We start from the raw sequence: 25,241 nt of genomic DNA, 5'->3' as shown, positions 1-25,241 counted from the left end.
ACCTCTGACACAAGATTTAATGGAGACAATAACAACAACAAAAAAAGAAGAAAATATCAGTTCAGGTGCAGACTACCACATCAAACTTTAAGCATTTTATTTATTTATTATTGAGATTATTTTGTTTATTTTTTTGTTTATTTATATTTTTCTTCTGGCTTAAGGTGGTTAAAAAAAAAAAACTATCAGATATTATGCATGGTTACAGCTTGCACAAAACATTCTAAGAGTGTAGATTTATATTTAGAAGTCAGTTTTATACTGGTAAAGAATGCATCTTCTCTGTGATATTCATATATTTCCTTTTCATGTCCATGTATCCTGAGCTGTTAACACATATCAATCTTTTCCTCTGAAATATCTTCCTGAAGTCACATTGATTTACAAATGTGACTTGAGTTGGTAGGGAAAAAAACCCCAACACATTTCCTCGAAACACACCATGCTGAATCCCCATCCATGCATTCATCCCTTCAATGTGCTTTTCAGTGTCACCCAAATATAATGCTCTTTGCCTTGCCATCACTATGTCCACCTCCCACCACCCCCTAAAGGTATCCCAAGATACTTTTGCTGCTCCTCCTCCTCCCATGTCCCCTCAAGAGGTCATGAAGGTGAGGTCGAGTGAAGGATGCCGTTCATGTATCGCAGACTAGAGTACCTCGCATGGATGATGATGTTGATGATGATGGTGATGATTATAGAGTTTTAGCGTTTGTATTTGGCACCGCATCCACCTGTGTGTCAATGATCTTGGCACAGTTTGTGTTGTCGTAGATCAGATTGCCCAACTTGCTGTACATTGTATGTTTGCATGGACAGTGTAAAGGGAATATATCTCGAGGTTTGTGTAATGTGTTGTTGTTTTGCAGCAATCAGAAAGTTTTTCTGTTCGTACACTTTAACAAATGTTAGTAATGTTGTTAGTGTGTAGAGTTGCAATATATTTCTATTGTAGATACTGGGTAGACATGCATAGATATACTGGTTGATCATGATGCAGTGAGAGATGCAGGTGATTGATAACTTAGTGTGGGTTCTGCTTGCTCCGCTTACCCCAAGATAGTGCAGAATTAGCAGTGAACAGCATTTGCTGCTTGCTTTGGGTTCGCAAGTATTTCAGAGGCATCCTATTCCATCCACACAGCCAAGCTATTTCTCATCGTATGCGCAACCATATTTCTCGCCAAGTATATCATCGGGTCACGCGCCGAGCCAAGCGTGGAAGCAGCCCGATCCCACGTGGGACCAGCCTTATATCTTTGACAGGGTAGGATAAAGAGAGAGAGAGTATCTCGTCACTTCCTAGACGATCTCTTTCGCATGGATTTCTGTGAGAGTTTCATTCGAGTGAATTCCACTGTCATCTTCAGCAAACATTTATCTTTGAAGCCATTTTCCTTTTGTTCAGTTTCTGCCTGCCCTCGTATGCAGCTTCCCCATCACTTTGGTTCTGGAAACAGCATATTCCTGAGGAGGAATAGCTTTTCTCTTTGCAAACACTCCAAAAAGAGTTTCATCAGCATAGTATATGGCACGTTGTATCACAGGGTTGCACAGGATATTCTATAGGTTTCTGTTATGATATTTGGGGAAGGACAAAATCATGTGATGTCTAGTAGAAAAGAAGTGATACATTTAGCATTTAGCTCCCATAAATGAAGTGTATGTTTGAGGAGATCCTGACTGTGAATAGCAAATTGGGGCTTCTCTTCCCCTCTGTTAAGGTCAGTCTAGAATTGCAAATTCCTGAAATTACTAAAACTACATCATATCATAATGTATCAGAGGAGACACATTGCATTTTTTTTGTAAGATTTAGATGACTCATTTACTGATACCAAATTTTGTTTTATATTTATCGTATTAATGGGAAGAGAATTTTCATAGATGCTTATAAACGAAGAAGTAGAAGAAAAAATACTTTTGTTACTGAATTATTTCGATGGTGGCACTTAGTTTGATGCAGCCATTACCAATATTTTTGTTACTGTATGCAGCCCTACTTACTCCTGGAAATGTGTAACCCACAAAGTTTCTGAATATCAAACTTTTCATAACAAATCCTAGGTATTTATTCAGAGGGTTTCAGTTTAGGTGCTGTGCAGTTACCAAAACCTACCGAATTCTCTAGGTCAGTAAAAATGGGATATACATCGCAACTTCTTATCATTTAGTGAAGATTATTTGTCATAATTTGTGCTTTTTATAACGTGCAAATTTTATCTTAAATGACTGACAGTGGAGATTTTTAGCACCTTCCTCCTTAGTTGTGTTGCAACCCATTTTCCTACAAAATGATTTCCAGAGAAATTTCCGAACTGAGAAGTTTCATGCCATGATTTGCTTCAGAGCTGTGTCTCTGATGTCTTTTGTCGGATGTTATTGGAGGGAGAGATATTTTCACAAAAATAGATAAATAAAACGAATAAAAATAAAAAAATAAAAGTAAAATGAAACCATGTTTACATAGGTTTGAAGTGTATCTTTTGACACACACTGACATAGTGCATAGAGTGAGGACAAACTTTCATGGCTTTGTATGAATGGCAATTTTGTGCACTTTGAAGATTTTCAAAGGCATGATGTGGAATGGAAAGATTCATTTGCATCCATTCAAGCGCAGCTCAGCAACCTTTCTTCATTCACCTGTCATACAGTCTGCCAAGACATCTTTGCACTGAAACACACTTTTTTTTTCTTTTTTTCTTGGGGGGGGGGGGGGGGGGGTAAGATGGGGGAAACGAGGGTTAGCTGGATTTCTAATTTCCTCTCCTAAGTAACAAGTTCCTTGTTGTTGAACAAAGCAGACGTAGAATCTATGCAAAGATGTACATGCATACACTGCAAAATTTAATTAAAGCTGCCAAACTAGAGCTGTGATTACTTTGAAAATACTGATGTCTAAATTGAACATTTATTATACACTGAACTTTTAAAATGGATTACTTGTATTATGAGATGAAAAAAAAAAGAAAACATTCTTACCTTATTTTCCACTGTCAGCAGCAAGATCGTCATAAGCACAATGGTATTGCTTAAAACTGGGATGTAAATCAGAAGGACCACCATGTACCCCTGATTGGTTAAGCATGTTTTTGAGGCGAATTATGTCTTTCTTTCTTTTCTTTTTGTTTTTCTTTACAATTAGCATCCTCTACCAACCATAATCCAACCTTTGTTGGGGCATGGTGTTTTAGAATACTGTAAAACGAGGAATATTTGCGTGTGTTTTAATTTTGCAAATTTCACAAGAGCCGAGATTCGCAAAATTAAAATGCATGTGAAATGATTGTCTACTCTATATGCGTTGAATGTTAGAGGCAAGTCGCGGAAATGTCTTGCCGCGAAAAAAGCAGTCGGCTCCAATTCGCAAAAATTTCATGCCATGAAAGTATCTTGTTTTACAGTACCTTTTGAGGACATGGATAGCATTAACAGAACCAGAAAGAATGAAATGGCCTCCAGATGTGGAAGATATAAAAATACCCATGGGGCATAGTGATGCTTATTCTTTAGAGTATTTACTAGAAATTAGTCGTTTACAATCAACACAAGAGCTTGGTGTGAAGACGTGAAGTACTCTTCTAATTCTAGTACATTGGATACATTTTGAAGCTTCACTTTTTTCCCGCTTTTCTTGTGGCAAGGATCACTGCATGAATTCATTTAAAGTTGGAAACTTTAAATCTGCAGCAGTCTTAATGCCTGTGCACTTACTACCTTTAGATAGTAATTTACTAAATAGTCTTTTGATTTTTTTTTTTTTTTAATGTTGAGCATAGCCATCTATTGATTTGTACGTCAGAAACTTGGTGATGAACACGGCCCTCTCAATTGCACAATTCATCCTTCAATTACAACATCTTCATTTCTGATCTTTCTTGCCCAGCTGCTTAGGATGTCAGGGATAAATCTAGGGGTTGTGTGTATTATTGTACATTCAGAGACTAAGATTAACATACCTCTTCACTCTAGTTTTGTTATTAGTCTTTGTAGTACACGGAAATCTTGATAATAAAGTAAAAAGGTCCTCTTTCTGTAATGAATTACTTATTGATGCAGAAAGGTGATGGAATTGTACTGTCAGAAGACACTTGAAAATAACAGACATATTTGTTATCATTGCTTTTGTGTATCTTCAGATATTCTGAGATTCATACATATGAAAAAGTACATCTGTGTATTAGGCCTACATGATTTTTTTTTGTTTCGAAAGGACTGTATGGTTTTCAGATTCATAGAGCATCATTAGCAATAGCTTTTAGGCTGAAATTTAATATCAATACAGTGTGTATCTTGAGAAGAAATAGATGTATAGCCTAGTATGTGTTTAAAACTGATTACATTTGCATGGCACAATAAGTTTGATTAGAATGAATACTGTATATGCCATATATTTTGGTGGGTTTTCATTCTGTTATTATTATTATTAATTTCGCTAGTCCGGTGCTATTTGCGATTTTAAAACACGTGAACATGTTTACTCTAATCCCAACATGAATGCAACATGAAACTGTACATTTCTCTGTCCATGTAGGTATTCCACAATCGCAAACTTGTGAGGAAGTCCCAATTTGTAAAAAATTAGACTCGCTCAATATGGAATGTACAGCTACTGTAATAACTAAAAGAATCTCCTGAATTTCTACTGTGTAGTGTTAATTTTACACATGAATGCATGCAGCTGCCCAACAGGTGTTTTTACTAACCAGCTTAAAGTGTGGACTTGCTAGACATTACAAAGATAATGTCCTACTTTGAAATGCCATTTAGCTCAATTAAAGGCACATTTTCAACCTATCAGAGGTAATTGTTCTTTTTGTCCAATTTTAAGAATTGATTCTCACTCTATTATCTCATAATTGTCTTACAGATTTTTTTTTTTTTATCGATTAGAATTTTTCCTGTTAAATAAACATAGTCGTTATGGAGTGGCACTATCTATTAAATCAATTAGCCAAAAGCCAGGCAAAAAGCAGGAGAGTAGAATTTTAGTCTCTTATCTAATTTGAGTGCTCACATTCTAATATTTCTGCGGTGAAGAGTAACATGATTTACATTAGTAATCTTTGAACAGTTATCTGGATTCTGCTTAATTCTTTTATTTTCTGAGGGGTTTTCTTTCATCCTGTATATTTGTGCTGTTTACTTGAGACATCAATATGGAAACATGAAATGCCATATTACTGGTAGAGGAATAATCCCAAGCTGAGCACATTTTGACATTTTTTGTTTGTTCGTTTGTGGTGTTCATTTACATGGAGCATGATGTCATGTATTGTTGGAATGTTTTTGAAAGAAATTGACAATGAAGGTATCACCAAAAAAAGAGAAAAGTATGTGAAATTCAATGCAACTTAATTAAAGGGGATGGGGAGAGAGTTATTTTTTTGACTGACATTTCATTGATATTGGGTGGTGATTGTGATGCAGACATTACAGAAATAGATACATTCTCTCCTGTATGCAATTGAACCATTGACGTGTAGTATGACTCAAGGCTCTATATCGTAGAACAAAAAAATGCAGGTACTTAAAATGAAAAAGAGAGATAATTTGCTCATATTTGACAGCAAAATCTTGTGAAATGTTACACCATACATTTTAGCATATTCTTTGCTATCAATTGATGATTGCACATGTGTAGACAGATTCACATAATAATGGACTTTCTCTACAGTCTGCAAGGAATAGAATTTACATAATTTATATTCAACATCCCTTTGAATCTTGTAAACTTGAATATTTTCTGAAGTTTGCTGTGTGAAATTGAAAGTTTTGGCAATGATGTTCAGTAGCTTACATTCAAAATGCCTCTTGGACTGCAATTACAAGCAATCATCACATAATTGTATACTGTGTTTGCATCCAGGTGTATGGAATGCTGTGCATGGTGCATTTTTTGAAGGAGACATGGTGTGCCAAATGTAGAGTGTATTATATATATGGTATATTTAATGATGTTTATCTGCAGGTAGGCCATGCTTTAATGTGTGTACTGGTAATCAAACAGATGTTTTACTGACTCATGTGATATGGTATCTGCAGTCATTACCATCAGAATTTGATACCATATGGGCTAATGAACATGTTATGTAAAGGATGTACAACCTGTGTATGTACTTTAAAAGGCACTGAGTTTGTTTCCTACAAGTCAGTGATGAGATGGCCTTATATGACAATCTTTTTGCCTCAAAAGGGAATGTTGGTTGCAAATTGTTTTGCCACAGGGTCGTATGATTCTTCGAACTGAATTCATTCAAGTGATTTGCTTGCTGTTCAATTGGGAAATAATCAGAATACTACGAGCACACCATATTCGCTTTAATTTGTTGCTACTTTTCAAGCAGAACCAAGCACAATTCCATGATACGAGAAAGAATCTGTTGATTAAGTTTTCTTTCTACCATCGTTTGCTTGTGCACACACACACACACACACAAACAAACACACATACACTAAAGATGGTGTACAAGTTTATGTGCTGGTTCTCTTCTGCTTGGCAGCGTATGCCCTGCTTGTACGTAACATTTCTGCACCGCTAAACACTGTCATCTGTACATTTAACAAAAATTCAGTTTTCTCAAGTACAACTTTCAAAGATACCCTACCCGTGTGCAGATCATTTGCTGTGCACACACACCCTTCCTCTGTGTCTGAAATATCTTCTTTCTGTCATTAAAATCCTGACATGAAATCATCGGGTACCCTTCATTTATGAGAAAGACAGATTTGCCAACCAACCGATTAATGATTACCTCTTCTTTCTTTCAGTGTGCCATTCAACAACAATTCTCAGAAGCAGATACAGGATGAAGAAATACCAGTGTCTGATAAATACATAATGTCTGCCTTTGTGAGGAAGCTGGGAAATTTTCTAGTCGTTTTTCAGTCATGATCAAGTTCATACATTTATTGCAAGCTTACGGCCGTATGTTATTGGTCTGATATTGTTGGCACAATACTGTAGATATTTGAGTTTTTATTTTTTAATCCTGTCATTGAAGCTTGCTGATATCCTCTTCCCTTTGAATTTTTGCTTTACAGCCACCACCACCTCAGGAGGATGAGCAGACACAACGTTTCAGACAGTTCTTCCAGAAGCTGACTGGCCCAGTAAGTCAGAGAAATTTCAAATTCACAGTATAGTTGGCGATGTTACACATAAAAGAAACAAAATGATGCGTCAGCCAGCTTGCATTGCAAGATAAAGTGGCTGGGGGTTAAGTTAAAAACTTGACTGGGCTTCACACGCACAAAATTATGTCACAGCATCATCGCCTGATGAATTACACCAATCCTGATTTTAAACTTCTTTGGGCTAGAATTAAAGTTTGGGGAATAATTTGGTGAGGCCTTTTTCCTCCATGAGAGCAGTCTATGAAAAAAAAAAAAAGAGAGAAAAAAAAGAATTACCATTGTTGCAAAACAAAAAAAATCAAAACCCAATACTATAACATCTCATTAAATCAAAGATAAATTCTAGAAATTAAATATCCATTGGTATGAGTTAAATTAGTGTCCTAATCATGAAAGTATACACTCTTTGGCCTCATTCTGACCTGACACAGGCCCATTAATAGGGAATTGGGTAACTTTTTGACCAAGTCTCACTCTCTTGTGAGTATATCATGAGATATGAAGTGATTGCCATTCTCTCCCTCCTGAAAGTAGAGAGCTGCAAACTCCGCCCACTTGGCAGGCTACCAAGTCTCCCTAACTGCACAAAGTTTCCTGGATACTGTTTTTTTTTGTTTTTTGTTTTTTGTTTGTTTTTTGTTTTGTTTTGTTTTGTTTTGTTTTGTTTTTTTTTTTGGGGGGGGTTGTTGTTGTTTTTTAAGCTTGGTAGCCCCCTCCCCCCCCAAAAAAAAGAATATGTGCATTTTTTTCCTTACACTGTATATAGGTATATTTATTTCTCCCAGATTTTGGAGTAATTACCACTTATTTAGATGTGTGTAACACACAAATATCTCTGTGATAGCTCATCAGGGCAACCTCTTGGAGTTTGATGTATTAATTTTTGCACCATTGTCACTGTCTGCTCCCCCCCCCCCCCCCCTCCCCATTCGTAGGTGCGCAAAATTATATGATTATTGTTTTGGGGGGCCCTTGGAAGAGAAATACCCTGTCAGAATTTAGGAAAGGTTTAGGAGAAAGGATGGGCATCAGAAATGTTATGACTTTTTCCTGGAGCTCACAGATAAGGTAATGACCTATAGGGGTGTTATGTATGTATGATATTCTATTGTGGCCTCTCTTTCCTACTTCATCCATCACAACCTTTCCTGTGATGATCTAGCATCTCAATTAATGAATTCATCCTCTTTGCCCTATGAAAAAGGACATGGAAGTTGATGCATGGGAACTGCAGGAGATCCTGAATGCAGCCCTCAAAAAAGGTCAGTGGAATGATGTTGAATGCACGTCTTCCCACAAACACCAACACCTCATGACACAAACACTAAGATGTAACCATACATCACTGGCTGTATCACAGCTTGCTAAAAGGTCACATCAACTCGAATCATGCATTGCATAACAGTACATATCAGTCTTAGAGAATTGATAATACAACTGTATCAGAGGTTTAAGCCTCTGTTGTATCACCATTGTCTTGTGCACACATTTTATGCTGTTATGTAGATCATATTAATGTCTCGTCATCACATCACAGGACATGTCAGTAGTTTACAAGTTGACATCCATGGGTTCAGATTATTAATCAGCATGTCAATGCTTAAAAACACAGTTCACTTTAATTCAAGACACACCACAGCATGTTTACATGTCGTGTCACAGTAAAGGCTTAATATCGCCACCTTGATAAAAGACCATCGTGTACATCAAAGTGGAATGTTTGTGGCAAAAAGGATTTTGCCCCTAAGTTGTAAAATTCTTAGTGCTGGATTTTAAAACAATGTGCTGTAGTTATCTAATCAGAGAGTAATCGGGACATTTACACTCCCTATTCACTCGTATTCATTGATCAATGTTGAAGCAGAGTGTAAAAATTTCATTGATGTTAAAAGGGATTTGTCACATTGCAGTCAGTTTTGGGACACATGCATTTTTGTCTCTCAGATCAGATTGGTATCAATTTACCTGGAAAATGAGACAAAAAATACACATTTGTGGCTGTAATCCAGTCATATGCAACAAAAGTGCTAGAAATTTCCCTTTAGATTTTATGTGAACATACATATCAGGGATACATGCTTACACACACATTTCTGATTATTTCACTCACATTAGTTTTGTTTTTGGGTTTGTTTTTTTTCACGATGAAATAAAAAATTTTCCCATGTCAAATGGACCACAGCTTCTCGACAGCCATATTACATGCATTACAGATATGTCCACTAGAAGTGTTGTAGGCCTCACGAACTAGTGTCATAAGAATTATTAACAATTTCTTTACCATATATGAACACTTTTTATTTTCAATGAATTCTTTGAAGCTGATGTTGCATGAGCTGGGAAATAAACTTAATATGACTCTCAGTATGAATGTTTAATGTTTGCATGAACACTGTCAACTAAACCATTAAAATGTTGAGAATTAAAAGTGCAATCATTTGATTCCTGAAGAGAATGTGAGTATATTAATATTATGTAAGTATGTCTGACACTTATATTACATTTGGTTAGTGCATCTTGACTATTTCTTAATGATATATTTGATTTTTTTTTTGTTCTTGTAATATTCATCAGCCCTTATTTGCATGTCACGTAGATGATCCTATCTAAGTGAGAACAATGTATTATACCAATCTATAGGTAAGAAGACCCGAGTCCTAGAAGATGTTTAAAATCTATGTATACACTTGTATGCTTTTTATGCCTCCGCCACGTAGTGGTGCCGGAGGCATTATGTTTTCGGGTTGTCCGTCCGTCCGTCCGTACGTCCGTACGTACGTCCGTACGTACGTCCGTCCACTTTCGTTTACGCGATAACTTGAGTAATATTTACTGGAATTTTACCAAACTTGGTCTAAGTATGAAGTATGATGGGGCAATGATTTGATTAGATTTTAGGTGAAATCGGCTAAAGGTCAAAGGTCAAGGTCAAATCATGAAATTTATCCCTTTACGCGATAACTCAAGACTGTATGGAGCAAATTTCACCAAACTTTGTTGGAGGATGATGTATGATGGGACAATTATTTGATTAGTTTTTCAGTGAAATCGGACAGAGGTCAAAGGTCAAAGATCAAGGTCAAATCCTAAAATTTATCTGTTTACGTGATAACTCAAAACTGGATGAAGCAGCTTTCACCAAACTTGGTCCAAGGATGATGTATGATGGGACAATTAGTTGAGTAGATTTTAGTGACATTGACAAGAGGTCAAAGGTCAAAAGGTCAAGGTCAAATGCTAAAAATGTTGCTATTTCCCCCATATCTATGCAATGCCTGCAGTTATTTTCTTGAAACTTAGTGTAGACATGTACTACTGCATAAAGATTCTCCAGAGAGAGTTTCATGTCATAAGGTCAAAGGTCAAAAAGGTCAAAGGTTAGGTGAAAATGTTGCAATATCACTTTTCTCACAAATGGTTCAATGTATCTTCATTGAACTTGGTACATACATGTACTGACTGGCAGGGATTATCTAGGGAATTTAGGGGTCATGGGTCAATAGTCAGGGGTCAAAGGTCAAGGTCAACTTCTCAAAATGTTACTATTTCCCTCGTATACGCCTGTACTAGTATATGCAATGATTGCATTATTAGTTTTGAAATTTAATATATGTACATGTATTACTTAATGGAGATTCTCTTGGAAATTTCCAGCCAGAAGGTCAAAGGTCAAAGGTTAGGTTTAAATGAAAAATATATATATATTTTGTACTGGTAATTACACTCTTTCTTCATATTTTGAAAATTATACTCAATGCATAAACTTATAATAAGGTCGGTCAGAAGTCAAGTAAAAATTTCCAAATCCCCAAATATGTGTACCTGCACTCTTTAATAGACAATTATAGCAAACCCAGTTCGTGGAAAGTGAACATTCAAGATATTTCTGATAAACCTGTTATTTCGATATTTTGCCAGTTATGTGAAACTGTCATCACACATTGTGAAGACATTGTACTATACACCTATTGGGAGAATCATGCATTATGGCGGAGGCATCAGTCGCCGTAGCGACATTTCTAGTTATTTCTGAATCGCTGAAATGTTTTCTTGCTATAAATAAAGTGACTTATGTCACTACAGATTTGTCATTCAAGAGCAAAACATTGACAATTAATTGGATGCTCAAGTTCTTGAGAACTGCATCCTCTTGAGTGTTGCAAAGTATGTAACGTTTAATTTACCAGGAGAGTATGCAGATGAGGGCAATGACTTTAGAATGGTCATGATATATGACACCCTAACATGTCTAACCCGTCTTTCTCCTTATCTTTACTTCGTGCATGATTTTTATGTAACTAAGCACAGAAGGTCAGTACATTCAGGCACCAACTTTGCAAACTGGATCTCCATTCAGCTTTCTGTTTGCTGTGTGTGAAATGAAAAAAAAAATATGGTCGCTAAATCTTGAGTTTTATTCCTCCTCGCAAGACTTCTGAAGCACAGCTTTCCAGTGAAGTCAAGTGTCCGTAGAACAGCCCCCAAAGTTTATAGCTTTTAGAAAGTGCTGAATATTGAATCAGTTTCCCAGCGATCTTTCCATTTTTAGTTTTCCCCTCCCAAATTGCAGTGTGCAGTCTGTGAATCAAGTGCATTTTAGTAAAGAACAAAAAAGCAGTAGGTGTGCTGTTGCTCTGTATAGCTCTAGTTCCTCCCCTTCTTTAAAATGTATTAGTTTCTTGCCAAAGTTTAGTAATGCTCTCCCCCCCCCCCCCCCCATCTTTATGCCACTCTGAGACTATACATTAGTGTATTTTTTTTTTACAGGTATGAAAGAGCTTGTAAAGAATAAGCACATGTTGTTTATATTAAGTTTTATTAAATTATTTATACATGACATATACAAAACATATGACATTATGAAGAGTAAATATGTACAATAAAGTCCTATCATGGATGCACACAGTATGGTTGTCACAGTCTGGAAAAAGTTTACCTAAAGACTGTTCTCTTGAAACGTGCACTGGTTGCAAAAGCATCCAAAATTGATTACACATTCAACATACAGAATATGAGCACCTGCACCAGTTGCTATAGAACATGGATTGAAAGAAGCAGATTCAATATCACATTTTGCAGGAAGCATTGTTACTCTCCTGACTGGCAGAGAAACTCATGTAACATTTTTTTTTTTTCCAGAGACCCGTCAAGAACTTTCCATTATGCCATGATCAGTATTTTGTAGCGCATCTTCGTAGTTTGATAGATGTCATTATATCATACATGTATTTGTTTCGCATTGTACAGCTACACTCACTAAATTGCATATGTGAAGTGTGTTTTATGTGCCAAATGAAAGCATCGTTATCATTCCATGTCACAGTTTTTACTATGCTTGTCAGAGCTTTTGTGAAACGTGGAAGTCATATTTGTAAGAACCAAATTTTCTCATGGAAACACAGAAAATTTTGATTTAAAACAAATAGTTAAAGTTACAATAAAAATGATGATAGTAATGATACTAATGATAAGTATACATGTAATTATGATAATAATGATAATGATAATGATAATTGCAATAAGGACGATGGTAATGATGATAATGATAGAAAACATTATGATAACGCTTTAAGCTTCTGTAAAACTGCATTTTAGGGGTTTTTTCTCTTAAAAAATATCCGTCAGGATGCAAAAATTATATATAGATTGATTTGCAGTCATCGTCGTAACACATTATGTGTGTGATTGTTCTCTTGACAGACCAATACTTTGTAGGCACATTTTGTACCTGTATTATGTTTGATGTATTACTGGTATTTGCCCTCATCTTTAACAGTAGGTAGATTCCACAAAGGCATTTAATAAGCATGTGTCTTGTTTGCAAATGTTCAGTCCATTTCAACTCAACTAAACAGTGAATATTTTACTAATGTTAAAAACTAAACAAACCTTGTTCGGCCAATAAACTGCAAGGCTTTCACTCTTTCAAAACTAAAACGAAAAAAAAAAGAAAAAAAAAAGAGAAATGTGTGTATTTGTGTTTACATGATATGGTTGTTTCATAGTACATGTATGTGTCTGGTTGAGATACTGAGGGATGTTAATGGCTGGGATTTTTCTGAGTAAATAATGCTCCTCTATCTCTCAACCGGCATTGCTCAAAAGTAAATGTTTGCCTTATTTGCTTTTGTGTTGCATCCCCATGTTGCATTCTATGAGTTCTTTTGCTTTGATATTTCACTTCACTCACGTCTCTCTCACGTTCTTCACGTTCACGTTCCGCCTGCCCGATGCACGTCTGGTAAAATGTGCTCATTGTGTTGTACCATGTTTGCAATGCTGTTGTTGTCGCCCAACTCGGACCAGACTTCAGAAGTGCTGGTAAGACTGTGAATGGTGGTGAAAGACAAAAGAAAATAACAATTATTCTTAAAACTTATGCAAACATTTAAATGACAGTCAGTTTTGTTGTTTCCTTCCCTATCTTTTTTTTTTTTTGTTCTACCCAGGATAGAGGTCCTTTAATATTCACATATGACTGTGTATCATTGCCCATTGGCATAAGTCTCCTGGATGAGCTGTTACAATCTTAGTGCTGCCACCGAATGTCAGGAATTCTAGTTCGTATTCGAAATTTACAGTAAAGGACGTATGACATGAGGATTCATACCATAACTTGATGTATTCATGGAGATGACATTGAGTAAAAGGCAGTGTAAATTGATCGTCAAACATGTTATTCCTTCTTCGATGTTTGTTTCAATGAGGATTCGGTGGCCTATTTTGAAAGCAAGTCATTTCAAACAATTCATAATGACAATTTTCAAAAGCGTGTGAGTTACTGCGATGTAAATGTAAACAGCAAATTTCCCAAAGTTGCGTCAAACACGCACAAAACAAACAACATATTTTAAAGGTCTTTCAGAGGGCCCCTATTTTAAGAAGCAACAGCTGTATTCTTAATGCATGAATGATCGTCTATATGAGAGCAATCACTGTAATAACTACTTAATTCAACCTTTTATTTTTTTTAACTACTAATGCAAGTTTGTCAGATTATTTGCTTGTTCTAACTCAGTGCAAAAACTTTACATTTTGGTTGCAAATGGAATAATGGCTTTCAAAAGTGTGAAAAATTTTAATGTGCATGATTCTCATGTAAGTCAAAGATTGAATGAAATGACATTTGAGACCATTATTTCTCATCCATCTCTCGGTTTCTGAACACTCCTGTTGTAGACTCATTATTATACAGTAGCTGATAAATATTAAAAGCTCAAACAAGAAAAAAGAAAGAAAAAAGAACTACTGTGCAAAGGTGGAGAAACATTGAATGTTTTAAAGTACGTCAAATTGTGGCCCAGGCATGCCAACCAAAACTTCGTTTTGGCAAATACTTGGTTTACTTAAATAGTTGGGTGCCATGCATGCACATGTAATACTGAATGATTTTCGGAATAGATATAATATTTACTCCCTCTCTCTGGTGGCATAAGTAATCTCTGTTTGCATGATGACTGCAATAACCAACCACAAGTTTGCCTGTGAAGAACACATTGTATTCACACAATACACCACATGTGATGTTGTGATTACTGTTGCTGGAAGCCCTGTCTTGCTGGAAGCCCTGTTGTTAATGCCTATTGTTTGGTGTTCCTGTCCTCTCTAGAGCTACGAGGAGGTGGTTTCACCCTTGAGTCATGCAAGAGTATGGTCGCCCTCACGGACGTATCCTTTTCTTTCAGCCTCCACCCCGTGGTGGCGTGGTAGAGGCATTGTGCCATTGGATGTTTCATTGTGTTGTCTATGCTTTGTCCTCTGTTGCTACCATGGCAACCTAAAAAAGATGTGTTTTATCAGTGACTCTGAACCCATCAAGATCTGAGGAATTTTGCTGCCAAAATTACTATCTTGTCATCATTAATTCAAACCTCTGACTTTCACTGCATGTTTCATAGTGGAGAAAGATAATAGAAACTGGATAAATTCAAAATAAAGATAAGAAGTACAGACTTTTGCTATGCATTTTCAGCGATGGTATTGTCACTTTGATATGCTGATTCATTTTCTGCAGTCTATAGAAACAAATTTAAATTCATATTCTAGAGCTATGATACATTTTAGACAGTCTTTTTCAAAGTGACTGCTCATATTAAACCAAAATTTCCTTTTAAAATCATTTCAACGAGACACTTAGTATGTCAAGAGGAAAAAAGCCATCCACATGTTTCCTTAGCGAATTTATGTGACAGGAAGACCGTTCGGGCAAGCTTGGTTTTGAGGAGTTCCGCGAGCTGTGGCAGAGCATCTGTGCGTGGAAGGTTGGTACAGTCTTCTCATTTGTGCCATGAGGTAGCTGTTGATTTGCATGACTAATGTGACAGTGACACCATGACATCGTGCACATGTGTCAAGCTGAGGACCACATGCCCCTCCCCCAAGTGATCATATTCTGAGTTGTTTGTACATTGCAGTGAAATTTGGGACCTCATAATTAAAAGGTCCAACATGTGTTTATGCATACACCATTGTGCATGTACAGTGATCTCCATGTTATTGTGCTTACTTCCAAACATAATGTGTACAAATGTATTTACTTTGTGATGAATTGTAGTGTCTGTGCTGATCTGATCAATCCCTTCACTGAAATTTAACTGAAGTGGAAATTAAAATTCCTCACCATCAGAAGAAAAACTTTTTTGTTTAAACCAAATATTTGATTTTCCTTTGTTGTCCTAGTAGCCCTGCCCTATTAAACAGAGAGTATTGTACATGGTATTATATTCAGGAATATTTCATTAAATAGGTTTAGATCGTTACTCATGAAGTGATGATAAATGAAATGTGTATACCAATCCTGCAATTGGTCTGAATGGGTGAGATTGTTTTATTCATTTCCCTTTCCCTAGCAGAAATCCATTTCATTGTTTTTCCATTGATTTTAGTACACATGTGAAGCATTGTAACTTTGTTATTCTTTCTTGCTATGAAATCACAGGCCATTTTCAAGAAGTTTGATGAGGACAATTCTGGTACTTTCAACGCCTATGAGATGAAGGGAGCTCTCCGCTCACTTGGTAAGTTCTTGTCTTTTGCCGGCAGAAACACTGAAAATAAGGATCTGCGTTTTCATGGCATTTAGTGTTATTTGGGGTACATAACCATGTGAATGGTTGCCTCTTGTATTTCATCTAAAGAAGACATCTACATAATGTCTATAGCTTTTCGTACCCTGAAGTCTTGTAGCCTTCCCACAGAATGGTGCCGTATTACTGTAAAACATGATATATTCACGGCATGAAATTTTCACGAATTGGAGCCGACGGCCTTTTTCGTGGCATGACATTTTTGCGAATTGCCACTGGCATTCAATGCATATAGTGTAGACAAGAACTTTCACATGCATTTTAATTCCACAAATCTTGGCACTTGTGAAATTTGCGAAATTAAAATGCACATGAACATTCTTCGTTTTACAGTATACAGGTGACATGCTGACATAACAGTAACAAGTGTATCTATTCATTGGGTATCACCCACAATCTTTTGACCCTTAGGCAGGGCTGCACACTATTAAACCCATTTTTTTCTACTGGTCCAACCTGTCTATTGGACAAGTAGGTACCCAGTTTTTCTATTTTTTACTAGTCCCTTCCTGAAAAAGTTACTGGTCTGACAGTGATTTTTACTGGTCGCGGACTGTTGGACCAGGGCCAGTGTGCAGCATTGCCATAAGGATGAACTGAATCAGGCCCGGCGATACTGTGCAATTAACTCTGCAATAAGAGGGGAAAGCTTTTGAGTTTGTAACGATCATCGAAGCACAGTGCGAAGGGAAGGACAAACAATCTTGAAAGTTCACCCCCTTGTATCTCCCTTATTTTACCACCAAATCCCTTGAAACTTCACATATACAAGTGTATATCTAATATGGATATGTCATCCTTCATATGAATTTTGGGCGAAAATGCTGAAAGAGAAAAAAATTGACTTCAATGAAATAAAATCTGGATAGATGTTACAGTTGTGTGACAATTAAGTAACGTGAGGATCAACCCCATGTATGAATTGTATAAATGGAGGCATGTGATAATGTCTTTTTCTACCCCTGCCTTTTCCAGGCTTCAAGCTGAGTGCAAGCACCTTTGGGTCTCTGGTCCTCCGCTACGCCGATAAGTCTGGCCGTGTCACCTTTGATAGCTTCATCGCGGCAGCCATCAAGCTCAAGTTCATGTTCAGTGAGTCCTTAATTGCCCAAACGCAAATCATTATGTATTGGTTTATTGCAAAAAGAAATGGGCACATTGTCTGTGTGTGGGGGGACTCAGCCTTACTACTATGTGTATAGATGATCGAGGTTTACCTCATCTTCAATGTCATGAAGACCAACTCAGAATTTACATAAAATTTTGAATAAGTTTGAGGAGCGAGCAGAGAAAGATGGCATCCACTCCATTGACTGTGTATGGGAGTAAAACCTGTTTTTCTCGCACTCAGCTGAAAATATGTTACAATAATTTCTTCCTTATTTGCAGCCCTTTTTCTGCTTTAAATGTTTCAGTCAGTTAAAAATACACTACAGCTGTAGGTACAAAAGAAGTTTTACCAGCTTCAGTATGCAAACCTGTGTGTAATGGCTGAATTTCAAGACATATCGTGATATTTACATTGCTAACTCTGCTATTTCTCTTCTTCCCGAATATTTTTGTTGTTTTTCTAAGGCACCTTAACAGGTCTCCATATGATATAGTAATGCTTTGCTGTATGTGGGGCTGTTAACTCGGGTGTATGGTCAAGTCATGATAGAAGTTCCCGTAAGAATATGATATTCCCTTTGTACACTGTGTGTGGGGACCACAAAATTCCAATAGGCAATTTGGTAATGTTGACTGCCTCCAGAGTTCCCAGAGGCCTGCACCATCCTAGCGTGAAAATTTCTTTTACTCTCCCCTGCAGTGAAATTTGCCGACGCAGCCAGTGGCGGACGAGCCACATACAAACTGGACGAGGTGGGTGTCTAATCCCTTGATTTGAAAGTACAGTCAACCTTGCCTAAGTCGAATAAATTTGGACTGAAGAAATAGCTTTCACTTTCGACGTATGAGGGATTAAAATCGATAGAATATAAAGAGAAGTTGAAATGACCTTTGACTTGGGTGATTATTCGATATGCAAGGTTGGCTGTATATAGCCAGCCACTCTGAAGAATTCATTCTGAGAGAGTAGAATTCAATGCCATCCGGCAGATTGTTTGTCCTGATGGAATTGAAATCCTGACAACATACATGTAGACTATAAGGGGAGGGGGGGGGGGGGGGGGGGGGAATTGAAAACCATTTGATGGATGATAACAAGAGATTTCTTCAGATAATGATTAGCCTTTGATCGACCCAGCTGTACTTAAAAGATGGGCCAATGACTTAATGATGCTACAAGGACCATAGTTTTGAATAGTCTTACAAATGTAGATATACTTCGGGGGTTTTTTTTGTTAAAATTTTGATGTATGCTTATGCTGGGCGGTCAGTTCTCATCAGCAATAATAAATATGTCTTATAATGTACATGTACTTATTCTTAATGCGTATCAAAGAGAGGCATGAAGAAAGCTATTCTTTCCAGAAAATTGGCGGTAAGCTGCATTATTTCCGTGAGCACTCTTCCAATTAACATAACGTTGCTCACTCTCCACCCTCTTTCGTTTGTCTCTTAGTTCCTGATGTTGAACCTGTACTCTTAGATGTCTGGAGAAGAGGAGGTCAGAGGTCAATGTGATGACGTCATAACCAGGGTCACAATGTCTTTTTATACGAAAGTGTTAGAGCACCTCATTATCTGCCTTAGGCTAGCTTCTCCTTCACTTCCACCAGTTCTAATGATATCAATGTCAATTTTTACCATGTAATGTTTGTTTTCCGTTCGAAGGTTATTCTCCAGGTTTCTAGAAGCAGTGTAGACGTGTCAGGTATAATGGCCTACTCATTTAACAAAAGAAAATATGCTATCAATGTCATAAAGCCAACAGTAATGCATTAGGCTTTGCATTTTGTGTGTTTAGTGGAATGGAGAGGTAGTGTTTGCCATAGAGCAGGATAGTGTCATGTAATCATTTGGAAATCTGCGAAGTGAAGTTCCTGTTTGTTGTTCAAATGTGTTAAGTGGTGCTGGAAAATCACAGAAGTGTAAGCACTTTCAGACAATATCATGGTAGTAACGGGTCACACATTTACATCTCAGTCTCCAATAAGAGATAAACAAACATTTCAGACTTCATTTCTAACCGTCAAGTGTTTTGGAAATGTATGTGTTGTAATATGGTATAGAAGCCAATGAATGGATCTTTGTAGTGTGTGTCATAACATAGTACTGCCAGTATATCTGGCTTTCCAATGCCAGTGAACGACAGAAAACTACAAAATCATCTGCAAGAGAATGTGTTCTACTCTTGCCACTGCAATAGACACAATGTAGAAAATCATACAAAGTAACCTCAACTTGCAAATCTAGGCTGTACAATACCACTTGTGTTTGACAAGGTGCATGAAATGTATGTATTCATAAGTCACAACAGGTAGAGATTAAGGTGCACTTTAAGTAGCTAGTATTCGCTTGCTTTAAAATCAGCGTTATGATATCCTCCTGTTCATTTTTGTTGTTGCTGTTGCTGTTTAATTTCCTATATTTTGTACGATATGCTTTATACATGCTTTGACAAAATGCGTCGCCGTGGGAACTGAGTCAAAGGGGGATGATATGCATGCCAGTAGGATTCAGGGAGATATAGTAGGAGGGAAATTTCCATATAAATGGCGATGTGGACACCATGCTACGTTTCACCATGGTCTGAGGTCTTGCACAGCATCATGGGATGCACGGTATAGCTGTACTAAATAAGTGTGGGATGATAAGCATTTGCCTGTACCTCGGACGGCTTCACTCTGCTTATAAAGAAAAAGGGGAAAAAATAGGGCCTAAATACTGACATCAAGAAGTTGCGGCTGTCTCGCTTGTTCCCTTGTGTGACATGCCCACTTTTTTCATTTCTGTTGTACTTTATACTGCATTGATGAGAGTGGTCTGTGCATGAGTGTACCAGTGAAGGTAGGGCATTGGGAGGTAAGGATTGGCAGACTAAAATCTCCAGCAACCGACTATGAAATTGCTTCCAGCATATTATTTAGAATCTGCAGGCAAGAGTTGTCAATCACCAACAGTACACTGTGTGATATATATGCAAGTGTGCAATAACGTAGCCTCACTAAAACCAGGTTGTGACATGTGTCAATGCATACTGGGCAAGTATGAAGAATGCTACAGTCTATGCACAAAACTTGATCAAAATAATACACAGGCCTTTTTGCCCTACAGTCACACTTCCTACTTCTTTCATACCATTATGCCTTTGAAATCCAATATGTAAGGGCACTGGGACAATTCATGTATCATGTTATATGCAATTCTTGTGGAAAAAAAGAAGTACTACTTTCACAAAGCCTTCTGTGGATTCTGATTAATTGATTTTTGGTAGTATGTGTATTCATCTAGTCACAGATCATGTGACATTAATGTGTTCTAGTCTACAATACAAGTGTTATGTACTAACAAACTTGTCTTACTTGAAAAACCCAGGTTTGCAATATTGTATCAAGGCGACCATTTTTATTTTGTACTTTCTCAGAGGGTGCTTCATTATTTCTCATATCACTATTATATTTCTTACGAGAACTGCCACAATGTGTCAGGATAAAATACTTAGACTGTAGTCGGAATAATACAGAAATTTTATCATGACTAGGCTAAGTATGATACAAGTATATTTCTATTGAAATGCCAGAATTTATCAATGACAAAGTACTTGCAATTATTTCAAAATCACAAAATAAGCTGGATGTGTTAGATTCCTATTGAACTGCCAGAAACTATCAATGGCAAAGTACTTGCAACTATTTTGAAATCACAAAATAAGCTGGATATGTTAGATTTTTATTGAGATGCCAGAAAATATCAGAGTAAGTTATTTTCAACTAATCGGAAATTACAATGAAATTTTATCAAAAAATTGAGCTGGGTATCTTTTAAAAGGGTTTCTCCAGTGTATATTTCTCTCTGTAATTAGAATAGATGTGTGAGGAAAAACAACAACACGTATTTACTCAAATTATATTATACAAAGCCATCATTTGTAGACTTGATGTAGTCTTTGTAATTGCTGTCACATTTCTGGGGTTGTGTGTGGTAATGAAGGGTAGCACAATAAACTACATGAAAAATCATCACTTGCATTGTTTATTTGTGTGAGTGAGTTATGGTGGCTTGTAGACTGAATGGCCCGAGAGAGATACGCTGAGTGAGACTTTTGAAGCCTCAGTATCCACTTGCTGAAAACCAAGAAAAAATCAGAAAATCTTGTTTTCCTTTGTTCCAAGTGTGTAGAAACAGATATCATAGAAGAATCGGGATAAGTAACAGACACAGAATGGCAAATTGTTTCCAGTGATACTGTACTTCTGAGCTTCTATGCTAATTCATGTTTTATGGATATGGGAAATTAAATTTTCAGTGCACGCAAGACTTAAAGATTCCCCATGGCAGGTAAACATCGGTCCAAATTGTTAAAATTGATGTTCATCTATAGAGCAACATTGGCATTACAACTGTAATTTTTGCATTCACATCGATAGTCCAGCCAAGAAGAAGGTTGTTGTCATTGTCGTCGTCGCTGGTTCAAGCTGCAGTTTGAAAGTTGGGGAGTGATTTTTTTTTTTTTTTATGCCTCCGCCACGAAGTGGTGCCGGAGGCATTATGTTTTCGGGTTGTCCGTCCGTCCGTCCTTCCGTCCGTCCGTAATGAATTTTGTGGACAAGGTAACTATCAAAACCTGTTGAGGTATCCTAATGAAACTTGGCATGTATGTGTATTAGGGGGTGAAGTTGTGCCTATCAACTTTTGGGTGCACATGGTCAAAGGTCAAAGGTCAAAAGGTCAAGGTCAAATACATAAAATTTCACCATTTCCACCATATCTATTGAATGCCTGAAGATATTTTCTTGAAACTTAGTGTATACATGTATTACCCAATTAAGATTCTCTGGTGAAAGTTTGGGTCATGAGATCAAAGGTCAAAGGTCAAAAGGTCAGGGTCAAATGCATCAAATTTCACTATTTCCACCATATCTATTGAATGCCTGAAGATATTTTCTTGAAACTTAGTGTACACATGTATTACCCAATTAAGATTCTCTGGTGGAAGTTTGGGTCATGAGGTCAAAGGTCAAAAGGTCAGGGTCAAATACATAAAATTTCATTATTTCCACCATATCTATTGAATACCTGAAGATATTTTCTTGAAACTTAGTGTATACATGTATTACCCAATTAAGATGTTCTGGTGAAAGTTTGGGTCATGAGGTCAAAGGTCAAAGGTCAAAAGGTCAAGTAAGAATATTAAAACTTTTTTTTTCTCCGTACCTTGGAAAATTGTTCAAGGTATCTTTATAACACATGTACTGACTGGAAGTGATTATCTAGAGAATGTAGAGTTCATGGGGTCAAAGGTCAGGGGTCAAAGGTCAAGTGCAACACTGCAAAATTTTACTATTTCCTTCATATTTATGCAATGCCAGCAGGGTTATTATTTTTTTTTTTTAACACTTGGTGTATGCATGTGTAACCTAATAGAAATTCTCTGGAAGTTTTTTTTTTCTTCTTTTTTTGCCTTAAAGGTCAAAAGGTCAAAGATCAAGTGAAAGTGCTGAACTAACTTTTTCCTCCATATCTCGGAAGTGGCTCAAGTTATCTTGAAACTTAGTACATATTATGTATGTTCTACCTGAAAGTGATTATCTTATGAATTTTAGGGTCAAGGGCCAGATGAAAATGGTAACAATTTACTATTCAATTCAGAAATTGCACTTTTTCTCCACACCTGTACCTTGAAAATTACTCAATGCCTAAATGTATGAATGGGTCAAAGTCAAGTTAAAGTCTTTATGTATGAATGGGTCAAAGTCAAGTTAAAGTCCTTAAATCCCTAGATACATGCTCTCCTATTCATCCAATTAAACCTAGGTCAAGGAAGGTGAACATTCAACACATTTGTGACAAACTTGTCATTTCAATATTTTGCCAATTTTGTGAAAATGTAATCACACATTGTCCACATGTACTATCTAGACCTATTGGGAAAATCATGCATTATGGCGGAGGCATACCAGTCGCCAGAGCGACATTTCTAGTTTTAATTTATTGTGCCTATCATAATGATGTCATCCCATGAAAGGAGCTGCTTTTGCTACTCCCAGCCTTTCCTGATTATGTGACGAGTACTTTATTACACTGGCAGCAGAGTGAGGCACAAACATAGGTCATTCTGCAAGCAGGCCGACACACAATCACACTTTTTTAGTGTGTATGTCCATGATAAAACCCAATGGTTCTTCTTCAATGATATGACTGTGATGACATTGATTTACCAACAGTGGATGTAAGTATTTGAGTGAGTGTATCTGACAACTGATACAGTGCACTCCCGTTATAACGAATATGGTTGTAAAGAAATTCCGGTTAAAATGAAGTAAAAATTCAGGCCACAAAATTATCTACTCTTTGTTCTTTATTGTTTATTTGATCGGTTATAAGGAAATTTCAATATAACGAAAGAAAATTGCTAGTCCCGAGGACATCACTGTAACGGGAGTTCACTGTATGTACACTAGAGGAAAAGGGAAAAGTTTGAATTCACATAGAAATATAGTCCATCACTTCAAGTTATCAGTTTGGCAGACTGGTAAAATGTTTAATGTATCAAGTTTACATCCACACGACAATTCCCAAAACATACTGTCTTAGAAAAAAAAAAAAAAACAAGAGTTCCACGTATAGCACCACTCAGCACTTACAGCATAGGTAACATAGTTTTACATGATAAGCACATACTCCTTATAGACCATATTCATGTCAACGAGAAATGTGAATCACTTTCTGTGAACATCATGACTTTCTGATTGCAAGTTAACCAACATTTTAACACCCCCAAAACAATTCTTTTAAAACGCTCCCATCACCGTGATCCAAGAATCCAGTCTTCTAATGCTCCCTTCTTCTTTTTTTTTGTCTTTTTTCTTTCAAATGTTTTACAGTACAGGCACAGGTCTTTACATGAATAATTTCTTGCATGACGTTTGCCACTTTAAGGTAATGTAAAGAGAGATTCCCGAAAGTAGCTAGCTAGCCTAGGGTCCCATGCCCCAGCAACACCACGCCAGGTGTTCAGCAAGGCTTTGTACAGGCTCCCAATGACAATAACAATGATCCAGGGTGGATCCTGTCAAAGCACCAAGAGCCCGTTGCATAAAACATTTAACCTGAGAAAAACTCTGGTAAGAACCGAAAACTCCGGTGAGTATGATGCTGCCATTGACTTTAACACAGGAGAAACTCTGTAAAAAATCAACCAGAATTTTTCTCGGGTAAAAATTTTATGCAATGTAATGTGCAAGATTGATTCCAATGCTGAAAATGTCAACAAAAGAAATTGAGGCAAGTTCACACATCTTGAGTGAGGTTTGACCAAAAGGCATGCACATCTTGTGTACAATTTTCCGGCGGAGTAAAGGGATCAGGAGTTCTCTAGGAGCAGTGGTAGCAGTACAAGTCTACTAAGATTTAAGAATAAAAAATAAGATGCTACTGAAGGACAAAATTACTGACCCTAAGGACTTGTGGCTTGGGACTGGAGTTATATCTTCCCTTCCTGGTGACAATAATCTTGCATTGCCTGGGGATTCTTCAGAAAAACTTTTTACAATCTCTTAAGTAATCCACTGTTGTACCTCTGTCAATAGAGGACTAGTAAAGTAAATGGAAGAAAATTACCAAAGAGATACTTGGCTTAAAAAAAAGAATGACTTCCCACGGAAATCAACATGTGAATTACTTTAACAAGAACAATCTTGAAGCCACATACAAAAATATTGGACTTTTGAACTAACCACTGACCAGATGGTCCCTCTTACAAGAACTGATCGCTTTTACTTTGGCTACACATTCCCACATTGTGGGATAACAAGATGTAGTAAGATGTAAAGCAGCACCGTGTTTCACCTGAAAAACGTCAGCAACGACTTCTTGTCTGGCTGAATACCACTATGTTTTTCACAT

General features: G+C 36.9%; 1 protein-coding gene across 3 annotated transcripts in view; it reads left to right on the top strand.

Moving 5' to 3' along the window:
* The window catches only part of LOC139728603 (calpain-9-like), an 85,978-nt gene extending 64,606 nt beyond the window's left edge, over window positions 1-21,372 (top strand). For 2 of the 3 annotated variants that reach the window (XM_071639542.1, XM_071639543.1), the window contains exons 12-20: window positions 7,051-7,119; window positions 8,348-8,405; window positions 13,450-13,464; window positions 14,753-14,811; window positions 15,336-15,404; window positions 16,082-16,160; window positions 17,205-17,321; window positions 18,040-18,092; window positions 18,796-21,372. In XM_071639542.1, the coding sequence (XP_071495643.1) occupies window positions 7,051-7,119; window positions 8,348-8,405; window positions 13,450-13,464; window positions 14,753-14,811; window positions 15,336-15,404; window positions 16,082-16,160; window positions 17,205-17,321; window positions 18,040-18,092; window positions 18,796-18,822 (546 nt within the window). In that variant the 3' untranslated portion in view covers window positions 18,823-21,372. The remainder of the gene's footprint in view (window positions 1-7,050; window positions 7,120-8,347; window positions 8,406-13,449; window positions 13,465-14,752; window positions 14,812-15,335; window positions 15,405-16,081; window positions 16,161-17,204; window positions 17,322-18,039; window positions 18,093-18,795) is intronic. The other variant, XM_071639544.1, reaches the window with a different exon arrangement.
* Window positions 21,373-25,241: the final 3,869 nt, after the last annotated feature.

The sequence above is a fragment of the Diadema antillarum genome, unplaced genomic scaffold (genome assembly GCF_040938485.1).
Source record: "Diadema antillarum isolate AM-2024a unplaced genomic scaffold, OU_Dant_1.0 seq00000187_RagTag, whole genome shotgun sequence".
Taxonomy (NCBI): Eukaryota; Metazoa; Echinodermata; class Echinoidea; order Diadematoida; family Diadematidae; genus Diadema; species Diadema antillarum.
The sequence above is the reverse complement of the archived record's forward strand: the minus strand, read 5'-3'. Positions and strand labels throughout refer to the sequence as shown.